Below are 15,265 nucleotides of genomic sequence, written 5' to 3'. Positions count from 1 at the left end.
ATATATGACATGCCACTTAATCTAGCCATTAATCTAAGTTCAACCTTTTAATTAATCAATACTTTAACAGGTGTATTAATCTCAAAATGGAATCCCCCAAATTGTCCAAAAAGAAAGAAAAACCTAATAACAAGCACTTTGCATCTTAGTTTTAGCAAGAACATTGGAGTAAAACGTACAAATTAAAAAAAGTCAAAAAAGAGAGAATAAAAGGTTGGAGAATCTACGGCGGCAGCACTTAACAATAAGAAAAAGAAAAGAATGAATTTGATAATGCCAACTCTTAACGTATTCTCTTTAATTATACTATAGTTGATTATTATTATATAATATGATTGATTAATTATACTCGTATAATATATGACTGATTATATAATATGGTGGGAATAATTAAGATGCTTTATATAGCTAGGTTGGCGCAACATTGTGCAATTTAATCATCATTACGATGTGCAACATTACACTATTTTGCTGGCCTAGCACTGGCTCTTTAGATTGTGCAATTTCTTTCTTTTGTTTTTGACAATTGGGAGTTACATAAACCATATATAATTATATATTTGTATGTAAAAATATAGTTTGATACTTTACTAAGTTGTTTATTCTTATGCTTGTAATATTCTTCTTTTTTTTTTTTTTTTTTTTTTTTATTTACACTTATTTAATTTGAATTTTATTTAGGTATGCAATTTCTTTCTCAAGCTTTTGACAATTGGACAACAACCATTTTTTTTTTTCCTTTAATTTAACTAATTAATGTTTTTATATGACCAAATCTAGTCTTGCATACTTGAAATCTTCTTCATTTATATTTTCTTTAATAAAGAGTGTTATGTTTGAATAGAAGACTTAAGCGGATTGACCTACTAACAACTCACTTGCACCAGGAAGAAGAAGGAGGTTCGCACACAGCGGGACTTGCTGTACTCCAGCTGCCCTTCTAGAAAGAGTCTTCGATAATAAAGGAATGGAAGGACGTGTGAAAGATATAATTTTCCTCAATAGGTTGAAAGGGTTCATTTTTTCTTTCCCTTGTAAATAATTGAATTCTTTCGATACTAAATTTGTAAATGTAAATGCAAGCTAGCTCTCTTTTCTCTTACCCTTCATCTTTCTGGAGATGTTCAAACACAATACTCGATTTTAGGTGTGTTACTATAAGTTTTCGGTATGAATGGATATCGTGAAGGAAAATGGTTAAAAGTGATTTTCACTTATCTAAACAGTATAATTGGACTTATATGACTTTATCTGATCTTATATATGAAGTTCTCTGCATTTGAAGAATTGAAGCCCTATTTTGTTCATCTTATATCCACTTAGGCCCTAGTCTCTTCGCCTTATATTTACTGAACTAAAGTTAATTTTACTGAATCTTTATTATATTTATTCCTTAAAGTTACTAATTTTTACTAAAGAGAAATTAATTTTACTAAACTAAACTTATTTTTACTAAACAAATGATCCCTTCATATCTAAATAATCATCATATTCGTTATCGAGATTTGTTGGGTTAGTGTGGCCCAAATTCCATAACCCAACTTATTATATCTCAAGGTATCCAAAAATTTCTAAAAATTCTCTTATATTGAGAAAGCGATGGAGAATTGTGAAAGAATATAGAATTGGTTAATGCTCATGAAGACTCTAGATTTATGTGGCAATTCAAGGAGCATGTGTGTAGAATATTCCACACACTTCTTCCACCTCCATACATCACCCATAAATAGTGGTGTTGGGCATCATTTAGGAGCATGGATCCATCTTACATCTTCCTTCAATACTCCGATACTATACACTCTATGAGTGTCCCTCCATGCTAAGAGAGAATTTACCTACATATACCGCTCTCTAAGATATATAACATGATAAGAGTTTCTACATACACACAATCTCCCTAATCCACTATCCTTATTTCGTAATACTCCTTTCTGAGTTCCTATAGTGAGAGTTTCTTGTACTACTCACCCTTTCAAGGGTTCTTGTACTCTCCTATTTTCATATAATGGATTATATTTTGACGCTCGTCGTTCGTGGGTTTTTTGATAATTTTTCCCACGTTAAATATTGTGTGTCCATTTTCTTTACTACTTATCTTTCTTTACCTATCTCCTAATTAGTTTGTCAATCTCTACATCTTTAATTTGCTTTCACTGTGCACTCACCAACCCTACAAGATGCAACCTTGATTATTGAAATTCAAACGAAATACTTTAACAAAGTACAATCTACACTACTCCGTAGTATGTTTTCTTATATTTATATGTGTATAAATTATAATTTATTTTATAAATAACCAAAGGTCAAAGTTGGTTCTCAAAAGGCAAAAATGAGTTTAATAGCGAGTTGGCAAGAGTAATTATATTAATTATCAATTCAAATGACCAAATCTTAGCCTAATCCATTCAACCAACACTAATTAATGGCAATTACGTGAAAAAAGTAACAGCTGGTCCAATTCATGTCTTAATTAGATACACTAATTTGAGTATTGTGTAAGCACACACGTAGGATTGATTCCCTAATTGAGGATACAATTATGCTAAATTAAAAATTTGAGTAAAAAATTATGTTGTCAATGTACATTTCACTATATGGCTAATTACTTGGAAACGAAGTTAAGATCTATATCATTTAATGCACCAATCATAAATTTGTTTCACATAATTAAATCCAAAGGTTTAAATAATATAACGTCGCAAGTTGTAGCATAGTTGGATGCTTACACACATGAGCTACGTTATATTCCCAAAGATACCGGATCATAAGTTTGGACATTATATTTTTTATATATTCAAAAATAATGTGAACCACTTATATTAATTTAATATAAAATAATTATGTAAAAATAAAGTTTTATGAATTACTAATCATAATCATGGGGCAGCTGAGCTTAATTTTGGATTAGTGTGGATAATTGAATGGTATTGTTGAATTGACAGCTAGATAATTGTAATTAGGGTCAGTAATTGAGCTTTAATTTAGTGGTTGATGTTTGAAATAGCCCCACATTTCAAGTAAATTGTATTATTGGAGAATTGGAATTTTATGTCTTTTTGATGAGCACATTCATATATAGAGCAAAAGTCTACTAAAAATAGAAACCATGGAACATCTTTGTTGGAGTACACACTTCTAATCATGGAAACTTCTTGATTATTCTCATATATATAGATAATAATGTTTTGTATAGTTCTTTTCCAAGTTAAATTTGTACTAAACTTTGGAGTTCACCAAAATACACGTTTAAAAGTTTGAGTTGTTTGTAAAGGACATTGCATGGAAAAAAATACGAAAACAGACATGAGTATAAAAATAATAATAAGAGTATATTATACATGTATCAATACTTTTAGGCGACATACAACATTGATTTTAGTAAGTGGTATATTACTTTTAGTATTGGATATATGTCTTATAAGTATAATGTATCCGTTAATTATAGTGTCACATGCCAGGTATAGATAATATAGGATATATATGTCTTTATTCAAATTTAACCCATGAATTACTAATTAAAATGACATTGCATATTTGCATGGAATATAGATAGGCAAATCAATTTGGATATATACACTATGCTTCATCATGAAGCTTGAAGTGTCATAAGCTTATTAAACAAGCCTGTAGACAACATGTTCAAAAATATTATGAGTTAATTCTTTGTCAAATATACTAAATAGTCAATTTTCTACATGTCACACTACCAATACTTTTTTTTAAATTTCAATTATATATTTTGAAAGTCCTCTTAAATGTTTTAAATTTGTTTAAAACATTAGGTGATGTAAGCTTAGATAAGCTTATATTTTTAAAGCTAAGCAGTTTTATTTACACATTATTACACCGTCCTTAATGACAACAACGTAATAAAAAGCGCACAAAGTATTAGCTTATTTCATCATCTCTTCCATATGATCAATATTCGAGGCAATTTCATTTTTAAAACCAATACACGTCGCATTTATGTTTTTTTTAACGACATGATGATCTAATTTATCCAACCTCATCCAAACTCTTTCCTTACAAGCTTAATCTACTCCACAAGAAACACCAACTTTAGGAATCTAGAATTTTACTCAACTTGGATAAATTTTATGCAACATGGAACACATTATGAAACCAATATTCCTAAGAAAATACCAAATTGGAATTGTAATAATCCTCTAGAACTATAAACTATTTCATACACGTTATTCTTCAATTAAATTCTTGGTTAGTTGCAATTGCAATAGTATTTGTTCTAAACGATTGAAAACCATAGAAAAAGAACAAAAATTTTCAACTACTCACATAAGATGAACATGGATCTTGGTGTGGGACCCGTTTTTTAAAATAGGCCCACATTCCCTTATATTTGGGCCATAAAAATTTTGTCTTTGCCCTTTTCACCAAGGTAAGGGTAGCTACCCCATTTACTTTCCTCCACGTATTACTATTTATTTTATTTTTTAATTTGCCTTTTTGCAGTTGGACAGCTGTCATCTTGTATATGAACAACAATGCCTTTCTCACATCACATGCTCCTATATAAAAATATAAAAAAATGTACTTTTTATTTTTATTTTTTAAAAAATTTATATTATATGGTCACCCATGTAACATCATCATCATCATATGTTATAGTCTTATAGGAGACTGAAGTGGCCCATGTTGATTTTTGAGATGTTATTTATGATCCTTATCTTGTTTTGTGTTTTAGAGTATACCCTTGAAAAGTTGAAAACTCTAAGAATGATTTTCATTGAGGCTCAAGAAACTCGACTCCTGGAATCTTTTCTTATGAATTTAAAGGGTGTGTTCGACAATAATTTTTGAGTAGTTTTTGGATAACTTTTAGTTAGTATTTCGATCAACTCAAACCATTATTTAATACGAAGTATTAAAAAATTGAATGCTAAACAATGTAATGATGAGAGTAGTATTTAGTGGTAAAATTAACTATTACTCGTATTAAAAGCTAAAATCAATTGCATTTTTAAATGAAAAGTAAATGATGGTATGTTTTTCTATAGTTTTAAGAATAATATATTTAGTTAACAACTAATTAACTAAATAATCAAACGTTAGTTACATATTTTCGCAGCTAGCAATTTGTTGAAAAACATGGTAGCAAATAGTTACTTACATAGGTACACAATTAGCAACTATTAGCACAACTAACTACCACTTTTACAACTGCATTTTGCCGAACATGATCATTGTGTTAAATATGTGAAAATTTGTGTCACAAACATAACATATTTGTACTTATAACTAAATGTTGAAGGTTCAAATCTTGTCCCCCCTACACTTTTTAGCTCAAGATTCATCACAATTTGTATAACATTATATACTAAGTAATCAAGTAATATACTATGTGTAATAATGTAATCTAGGTAGCTTAATTGGTTAAACTTTTTAGATTTAGGTATGGTAGTGCCGTGGTGATAGTCCGAAACTATAATCATATTTATGTTACATTATCATTATTGTGGTCTCAACAATTAACTAAAGGTTGATTTCACCAAAGTAATTGTTTTGGTAGGAAGATGTTGCTCCACAATATTTGCCTAACAATATATACAAATTCTTAAATGGACCTGGTTCACACAAATTTATTGTGGGCCACTAACATAAGAGATATTATGATTGTTTTATTAATACAAAAAAAGGTCACTGCATTAAAATAAGGGTTATTATGTTGAAATAAAAGCGATTGTGACATTATAAAAGCTATAAGAGGTTAATTTTTTGGGATGTAACCAGAAATAACATTAAAGGTCACATAAGTTTTAATAAAGGTTATTATGTTAAAAAATAAGAATACTATGTTAAAATTGCGGTCACTATGTTCCAAATAACGTTAGTTCTACGTGTATATAAATCTCATGTCCACGCAAGAATTTCAGGACAATATATATCAAAATTATTTTGGCAAATTTATTTCCCAAACATAAATTATTTCACAAATGTTGATAATTTTCTATAAAATTATGTAGTATATTAAGAAATTGCCTTTTGTAAATCAAGATTTTTTGTCATTTCACCCAAATTTCTTTACTCTCACCAAAAAGAAATCAGATAAAAGCTCTTTCCTTTAATTTTGTGGTAATAATATTTTATAATTTATGGACAAAGATTCATCAAATGACTTGATTAATGAACTATTAGACTTTACTGCAACGATATATAAACCTCGAGAATGAGAGTGAGACATAGCTTAAGTGGTTAGAGCTTCCCTCTCAGTTTCATATGATCTTGGGATCGATTCTAATCATTTGTCCTTGTGGCTCTCTAAATACAAAAAAAAAATTAAAAAAAAAAAATATAAATCATATATATAAATTTACATTTTGGACAATCAATAAGAAATTTAGACTTTTATTTTTCTTTAACAAGAATATATAGATACTAAATTATGACTTTATGAGATTGACTGATTGAGGGAGTAAAAAGTAAATTAAGTAAATAATTTTATATCGCTGATAAATAAAGTTCAGTAAAAATAAAGGAAAATAGAAAATTCTCTTTGTGTTTGAATGATTGACACACATGTCCTTGCACGAGTTTGATTACTAAGTAATCACTAACAAAAAGTATAACATTATGAAAATTCACATTGATACCTACTCCTTTCATTCTTAAAAGATGGTTAAGTTTGTCATTTTGAGTGTTCTTTGTTTGTTACGTTTCAACTCATTCTATCTCTAATACAAAAAAAAATTCACATTTTTCCTTTTATATATTTTCGATGTAACTATTTTCATTTATCAAAATATTTACCTACTCCTAAAGTAACTATTCCTATTTATCAAAATATTTACCTCATCCAAAAACAAAGTGAACTGCTAAACATCGCCCGCAAATTTCCACATAAAGCCCACAAATTAAAAGTGAAATGACTCTTTTGCCCTCGAACTAAAATTATATTTTCTCTACTCTAGTAAAAAACACACTCTCATCTTCTCTTAACTTTGTAGTCTCACTTTCTCTCTCGAAAATATTTTTTCAAAATGTCGAGGCGGCAAGGCAAGGAAGTGGCGGCACCGGTGGCCGGAGCAAGGGGGTTTGGAGGAGGAAAGGTATGTTTTTTTTTTTTTTAAAATTTTTTTATTTAAAAAAAAAAAAAAAAAAACCGGAAAAGGTGGTGGCCCGGCGGCGACTGGTGGCTGGACGGCGGTGTTTGGGCGGCGGCGTTTGGCCCAGATGCCGACACCACGGTTCCGGCGCCTGTCCCAGACGCCATTGCCACGGTGATGGCGCCTGGGCAGGGCGCCGGTACCACGGTGGCGGCGTCCACGTCACACGCCACCACCGTGGCACCGGCGTCCTGCCCAGGCGCCAGCACCGTGGCTCTGGCGTCTGGGACAGGCGCCGGAACCCTAATTTTTTTTTTTTTTTTTTCATTTTCTTTTATTTTTTTTTTGAATTATTTTTTCAAATTTTTTTTTTGCTTTTTTTTGTTTTTGTTTTTCCGTTTTATTTTTTAATTTTTTTTTTTACTTTGTTTTTTCCAATTTGTTTTTTTTTGGGTAATTTTTTTTTTTTGCTTTGTTTTTTCCAATTTTTTATTTATTTATTTATTAGGTTATTAATTTTTTTATTTTTAGGTTGTTAATATTTTGTAATGTTTTTAATTTATTTTCCATCATATGTATATTGTTTTATTTATTTATTTTAATTACTTTTTTTATGTGTATATTACATGTTTATATTGCATATTACATGTTTTGTTATTTTGTGTTAGGCATCGTATTTTCGTTCTGGGGCTGGGAAGAGTATGGACATTATGAGAAGTACGATCAACTCAATGGAGAGCTCGGGGCCCAGACACGTTAGATCCCGTGGTATTTCGGCCTCGGCTCGTAGAGAACGGGTGCACTATTCTGAGGATGATGAAGATGATGACGGTGATGAGGAGGAGGAGGAGGAGGATGCAGATGAGGATGTGGACGATCAGAGTGGACCATATGATGATTACGGTCCATTCAGTCAGAGGCTTGATGATGTGTATGAGACGCGTAGGGTAGACGTGCGTAAGGGTAGAGATGGTAGATTTGTTAGTAGATCTGGCACATCATCTGCGTCCACTGTGTCTGCGGTTAGCAGAAAACGGTCGAGGGCATTTAATGATTCTTGGGTGGTGAGGGGCGAGGTGGCTGGGGGACCTATAGACGGGAGTGTGATTCCTAGCTTTCTAGGACACATCGCTACCCGTATTTGGGAGGACCAAGAGCGGGCTTTGGATAGCGGCATTTTGAAATGCCAAACCCGGGAGAGGACTTGTAACTTCTTGTGTAGTTGGGCTGAGGCTTGGCCGGAGGAGAGCGAGATGGTCGGCCGATTGAGGGGCACTAGAGTGAGCCACCTTCCTGCCACCATGCATGAGAGGATTGACTCGACGCTGATCACGGCTTTCGTTGAGCGATGGCAGCCGGACACGAACTCTTTCCACCTTCCGTTCGGTGAGATGACGATCATGTTGCATGACGTCGAGGCCATCCTTGGGATTCCCGTAGAGGGAAACCGAGCATCTGTTGTCACAGATGCGGATCAGGCAGATTTATTGGCGGAGCTGTTGGCGGTGGATAGGGCTGCGCTGTACACAGCGGCACTTGGTGTGTGGGATCACGGCGGTGTTAAGATCGCAGCAGTTTTGCAGCGATGTTTGCACCCCACTTCACGTAGGACGCAGGACACACAGCTGGCTGCATATGTTTTTCTTCTTCTCGGGTGTACCTTGTTTCCGGATAAGAGCGGAAACAAGCTCAGGCCACGCGACATAGTTGACGCGTGTGAGCCCGACAGAGTAGGCCAGTTTTCTTGGGGGTCGGCTACATTAGCGTACATGTATCGCCAGTTAGGATTCTCGAGCCGGGCTGATGCGGCAGGTATCACTGGATGTATGACGTTGTTACAGACGTGGATATACGAGTATTTCCCGGCGTTTCGACCACACCGCGACCCGGTTCCTATTGGGGATGGCCAGCCACGTGCCTGTGCGTGGAGTCCGCGTGTCGAGAAGAAGTCCATTGACCGCCTGCGATCGATACGGTTATTGCTTGACAGGATGTCCCTCTGACCGTTCAAACCACGTGCTTGTGCCTGGTGTAGAAGCTGCTGGATAGGGTTCCTTCCCTCTGACCGTTCAAACCTCAATTTATGTCTGACGTTGTAGATGTGTCTTCGGTTTGGCTGGTCTTCAGGAAATTTCTCCAACACAGATGCTAATATTTTAGCAGGCTTCACTTGAGCATCACTCATTTCTTTTACAATTAGTTTCGCACCAGGACTTAGGCCACTTAACTGTCGATGACCCACTTCATATGCGATCATCTCATGGTTGTGATACCCCCATTTACCGTAACTCTTCACTTCCCAACCGTCACCCCTTTGCTGTTGTCGAACCTTTACTCTGAACTGACACCCACAACCTTTCCGCTTTGTATCAAACCGAATCGCTTGACTGAAATCTCGTTCCTCCCTTTTGCGATAACGGTCGCATCTCAAAATGCGATCCATTCTACCATCCCGTTGAGATTTATGAGTTGCTACTACTAAACAAAAACCTGATCTAATTGCAACGTGTTTCGCCCAATCAACCGCTTGTTGAGCATCTTCGAACAGACCATCGTGTACAAAAATCCCACTATAATCATTTCCGTCTCCACCATAATCCTGCAACAATAACATATAAATATAATCACATAAGATTAGCTTAAATTAATACATTTGACACAACATTAGCACAAAAGCAAAAACAATAATAAAATATAAACAACAAACAAAGAAATAAAAAACATAAACAAAAAGTATTCAAAAAAAAAAAAAAAAAACAAAACACAAAAAAAAAAAACATAAACAAAACTTTAGATTAAATAAAAAATAAAAACCAAAAAAAAAACATAAACATTAAAAACATAGCGATCAAAAACACAAAAATCAAACACAAAATTTTACATTACATTTTAAAACAATTAAAAACAAAACAAAATAAAACAAAAAAAAAACGAAAAAAAATTTTAACACAAAAAAAAAAAAAAAAAAACAAATTTTAAATTAAATTAAAAAAAAAAAAAAAATAAATAAATGCAGTGGCGCCTAGCCAGGACGCCGCCACCGTGGCGATGGCGCCTGGCCAGGACGCCGCCACCGTGGCGATGGCGCCTGGCCAGGACGCCGCTTTCATGGTGGCGGCGTCTTGGCCAGACGCCAATGCCACGGTGGCGGCGTCCTGGCCAGGCGCCATCGCCACGGTGGCGGCGTCCTGGCTAGGCGCCACTACTACGTTCACGGCGTCCCGGCAGGACGCCAGCCGCCAATTCGTGGTTTTAGATGGCTTCGTACCTCCTTTTCCGGCGTCAACGGCGTCTCTCCGGTGCATCTAGCCGACGTTGAGGGCTCTTCGGTTTCACTCGGCGATCCAGTCCTGCTCCACATTTTTGGTGAGTGAAAATTTTTATTTTCGGTAAAAATTAAAACAAGGGCAATAATGTCAAAATTTTTAAAAAATGTGGGCTTTATGTAGAAAAACGCGGGCGATGTTTAACAAGTCCCAAAACAAAATATTCCCATTTTAACGTTGACTTAATATTTTAATACTTAATATATGTGACATTTAATCATAGCTTTCCAAGTCTCCACTATCTTCTTTTCCTTAATAACTGTGTGAAATCACCATGCGTAACATTCATTTACGAATGAAGGGAATACTTCGTATTTGAAAACATTTTAAAATGATACTCGTAATTTTGAGACCTAAAATGATAATAGTTGTTAACATTAGTCAAAGTTAACATTAAATAGTTAAAAAAGAAAAAAAAAAGGTCAATTTCTCTCTATTTTTTAATAATTTCTCTCTACTTTTTAATATCCTGTTCTTTCCTTAATATAGTTTTCATTTGATTTATTTGGGTCAAACATTAAAAACATTGACCATAACTTCCTTTTAATTTATAAGAGATTATATATTCATGTGAGATTTTGTTTCCAGCCATGTGGATCTTGTTGGATTCGTCATATTATATATTTTATTAATATCAAATTTTAATAATTTTTACCCATATGAGAATATAAATATAGACGTTTTAAGACACGTCTTGGAGACCATCGAAAGTCAAACGAAAAACTATATTTTGGGACGGAGGGAGTAATATTCTATTGACTAATGGCCCCCACAAAACCCCTTATTTTCTTCTTATTTCATTTATTATATTTAAACACAGAGGGAGTATTGTACTCCCTCCGTCCCCTAATACAAAGCCTCTTTTGGTTTTAGCGCGGGAATTAAGAAAGTTGTAAATTTTTTAAACTAATGATTAAAAGTACATATGTGCATGTGGGGTTAGAGAGAGATAGAGAGAAAGAAAAAATAGTTGAGAATAATTGAAAGTGAGAAAGTGTTGGAAATTGATGTTAAAAGTACAAAAAAGTAAAGGAAAAAAGATGACAACTCATCTAAAAGAGGGTAATAATGTCAAAAAATACAATCTTTAAATAGAAAGAGGCATTGTATTGTGGTTTACCCAAAAAGGAAATGAGGCTTTGTATTAGGGGAAGGAGGAAGTAAGATTTACACAACATTGTCCGAGTTGTTTAGAGGTGATCAAAAATTAGGCTGGGCCGGGCCCTAACATGATTCCTCGTGCCTAACCCGCAAAAAAGTACCGGCTTGTCGGACTTAAGTGGGTTTTTTCGAGTCGGGTTCGATTTTTTTTACAAAAAATACATTTTTAAGCTTGCTCAAACCCGCCCTATTTTCCGGCCAGATCGGGCCTGGCTAGCGGGCCGGACCAATATTATCACCTCTATCCCCACATAATGGCATAACAACAAATATTAAAAAATAGCCGTCTAATGACCGATTTAGGGACTTAACTGCAAAAGCCCTACCTTTATAACCCCTTCTCTGTCACTCCATTTCTCACAATCTCACACACAACAGAATCAAAAGAATTGGAGAGAGAAAAAACCCAAAAAACCAAGAAAAGAGAAAAAAAACCCAGAAAAACTATGGCAGCCTACAAACCCGAATCCGAATCCCAAGATAAAACCATAATTTCCAACCAAACAACAACCCCTAATTCCGATCATCAAGAAGATGAAGAAGAGGTGATTGTATACGAACCAAAACCCAGAATCAGGAAACCCAGAAAGAGGGTACCACACGTTTGTTTAGAAGGATACGTTGAACCCTCTGATGACGATGATTTACCTCGAACAAAGAGCTTAACTGATGATGATCTTGATGAATTAAAGGGTTGTGTTGATTTAGGGTTTGGGTTTAGTTATGATGAAATTCCTGAACTTTGTAATACTTTGCCTGCTTTGGAGCTTTGTTATTCTATGTCTCAGAAGTTTCTAGATGATCATCCTAATCAACAACAATATCATCAACAAAGTTTGAATCATGCTAATAGTACTACTGATACGGCGTCGTCTTCTGGGTCTGAAAGTTCTAGTCCTATGCCTACTTGGAAGATCTCTAGTCCTGGTGAGTTTGATTTTATAATTTTTGATTTTTATGATCCGGGTTTGGTTTTTTCTTTGTTTTATGATCTGGGTTTTGCTTGAATTTTTCTGGGTGCTGTGAATTTTTCTGGGTTTTTTGGGATCTGGATTTGATCATGATTTTTGATTTAATTTGCCTTGAAAAGCTGTTAATTACTTGAATCAATAGTCATTGATAGTGTAATTTGAATCAGTAATGTGACAACTAAATCTGATATGCAGGGTGGTATTTAGAGATTTGATGTTGATTCTAATTAATTTCAGGACAAATGATTACTTAATCATGTGAATATATATGTAATTAAATAATAAGTTGATCTGATTGAGTTTAGAAAGATTGAAACACTTAAGAATACGAGACTATTGAGGTAAACATTGCATTATGTTTCTGATGTCTAAGATTAAAAGAATTCCATGTGTTCCATGATATTTGCTGACAAAATTGTTACCAGAAATAAAGACTTGATATTGTGCACATGTAAACTGTAAAGTGTGAACAAAGCTAATCATTCACAATGTTAATTGCTGTAGTATATTGGATTGTGTGCTTTTATTTTTCTGAGTTGTAGATAGTTGGCATCTGTTAGGCATGAGTTGGCCACAGCATGTTCAAGTTTGTTTTCACATTTGTTCTTTACCCATTGTGCTATGCTTAACATGCTGTCTGTTCTCTTGATTAGGTGATCATCCTGAAGATGTCAAAGCAAGGCTAAAATTTTGGGCTCAGGCTGTGGCGTGCACTGTCAAATTATGCAGCTAGAATGCAGCGGCGCTGCCGTCGACTGATTTTATCAGTCTAAGGACAAAAGGATGTCCTATTTTCCCTAAAAGATGAAAAGTCTTTAACTTTCGTAATCTAAATGAATTAATCTTTGAATGGGAAGATAAACATGCCAGGACCGTCAAAGTTCAGAACTTTGCGACCGAATTTTGGACAAGATGGAATCAGAACCATTAGAGAAGAGGACCGTGTCAGGTCTGAGATTAATCAACTACCGATGATGGTCTGACATTTAGTACTCGGCTTAGATTTTAGGTTGTGATTATTTGTAATGATAGATGAAATAAAAGAGATGAAAGTGGAATAAAACTTGCTTCTTTTAATTTTTAAATTGTTTTGTGCAACTGTTATGTTGTTGTTACTTTTATTTTCATGTGCTTATTCTACTGTGATTCTTATGCAGTGTGTGTTGAGAATCACCATTGCAGCTACCTCAGCTTCTTAACTGGCCTCTGCATTGCTGAGGTAACTCCCCCTTATTGGATAATCAGTCTTGGATTACTGCCAATCCTTTCGATTATCTCTGCCTGATGGAACATACTTTTCGTTTAACCTCTAACTTGGGACTGCTATAAGTGGTTATCTGATTGATATGATGAATGACAATGCTGATCAAGTCTGATCTTGTGAATTAATATTGATATTTGCAAGTTGATTTTTCGTTAATGGCAAACTATGTTGTCTATGTTTGTACGACTGACTTCTAACTTGTTCTCGCGTTTGAAGATGAGCACCCTTAATGACTCTTTTTGTCGGTCTTCTGCAACTTGCTTCAAAGGTTGTCATTCTCGCGGAGGTGTCTTTGTCCAACTCTCGTACTTGTATATGTAGTGTACTAATAATTCTGGCCATATAAGTACATAACTTGCTTGGTGAATTGCAGATATTTTCTCAAGTTGTTCTTTGTATTTGCTCTTGCAGAAGTTTACTCCAAGAGCAAGCAGTTGACGTGTTAGTTGGGTGATGGAGATCCAAAATAACTCTTTGCCGGTTGGTTTGTTACTTGTCTTATATGACTTAGAAGAGTTTCCGCCTGAACCATTTAGTAGTACGAGCAGTTGCTAACATATCTCCTTTACTTAGATGTGGTTGCTGCTGGAAACTAATGCATTGCTGTGTTTCTTCTGTTCATGGAAAATTTGGTGTTCATTAGAATGAGCAGTGAGGTACTTGCCTAGTTGCCTCACTCTTAGTCTCATAGTTCATACTCTCATCTTGCTTCCCTCATGACCAGAAGTTATGACCTACGGCTGGCTGTGCTCTAAAAGCAAAGGCAGGATGTGTTTAGAGCAAAGCCAGCCATTGTTCATACTTTAGGTCATATCTCTCCCTTTACATCACTAACTTGGAGTGATTTAATAGTACTAATTGCTGATGCAGTCTTTAGGAGGATTTATCAGTATGTTAGTATTGATCTGCCTCTGTGCTATCTAATGCCACCACGAAGCACGATCAAGACGTTACAAGCTGTAAGTTAAGATGTGGCAAAATTACAAGAGATGGTACGTCAAACGCTCCATAACAGAAGATTGGGATCTGGATTGGTCGAATAAATGGCCGTGTTTAATAAATTTCTCTGAAATCAGAGAAAGTCAGCTGTGTAGATCTTGAAGAAGCTTAGTTTACGGGAGATTTGATTCAGAGATACGCTTACAGGCTGCAGAAGAAGAAAGATTCTTACTTAAAAAGACATTAGTATTAACTTAGATTTTTCGTCTTTTGACTCTCGTAAACTTGCGAATCCTGTCTCTGACGTCATGATATCAACTTTGCATAAGAGAATATTGTGGTTTAGATTGACACATCTGAATCTTAAGTGTAAGAATTAATCATTTTGATGTCTAGTTGGCCACATGGTCTGCCTGATTAATTTGGTTACTGCTGTTGATTAATTGGTTGTTGGCGTATTCTTTGGTATATCACCAAACTGATTATTAAGATCAATTTTGCTTTGTAAACTTAACCTACTTAACCTACACCAATCAAATAAAA

The 15,265-nt window shown here is 34.6% G+C and overlaps 1 protein-coding gene across 9 annotated transcripts; it reads left to right on the top strand.

Moving 5' to 3' along the window:
• Nucleotides 1–11,893: 11,893 nt before the first annotated feature.
• Nucleotides 11,894–15,231, top strand: LOC110718218. Of its 9 annotated transcripts, none has more exons than XR_002510867.1 (6): nucleotides 11,894–12,475; nucleotides 13,173–13,468; nucleotides 13,677–13,738; nucleotides 14,195–14,263; nucleotides 14,357–14,439; nucleotides 14,654–15,231. XR_002510867.1 is itself a non-coding variant. In XM_021897027.1 (2 exons), exons 1-2 carry the CDS (start codon nucleotides 11,995–11,997, stop codon nucleotides 13,250–13,252), a joined length of 561 nt encoding a protein of 186 aa, XP_021752719.1. In that variant the 5' UTR covers nucleotides 11,894–11,994; the 3' UTR covers nucleotides 13,253–13,604. The 9 variants fall into 9 exon arrangements, 1 of the variants encoding a protein (XP_021752719.1); XR_002510865.1 differs by adding an exon at nucleotides 14,000–14,051 and having other exon boundaries at nucleotides 14,195–14,439; XR_002510864.1 differs by having other exon boundaries at nucleotides 13,677–14,051.
• Nucleotides 15,232–15,265: the final 34 nt, after the last annotated feature.

This window comes from Chenopodium quinoa, unplaced genomic scaffold, assembly GCF_001683475.1.
Source record: "Chenopodium quinoa cultivar QQ74 unplaced genomic scaffold, ASM168347v1, whole genome shotgun sequence".
Classification (NCBI taxonomy): Eukaryota; Viridiplantae; Streptophyta; class Magnoliopsida; order Caryophyllales; family Amaranthaceae; genus Chenopodium; species Chenopodium quinoa.
This window is presented reverse-complemented; position numbering and strand designations above follow the sequence as displayed.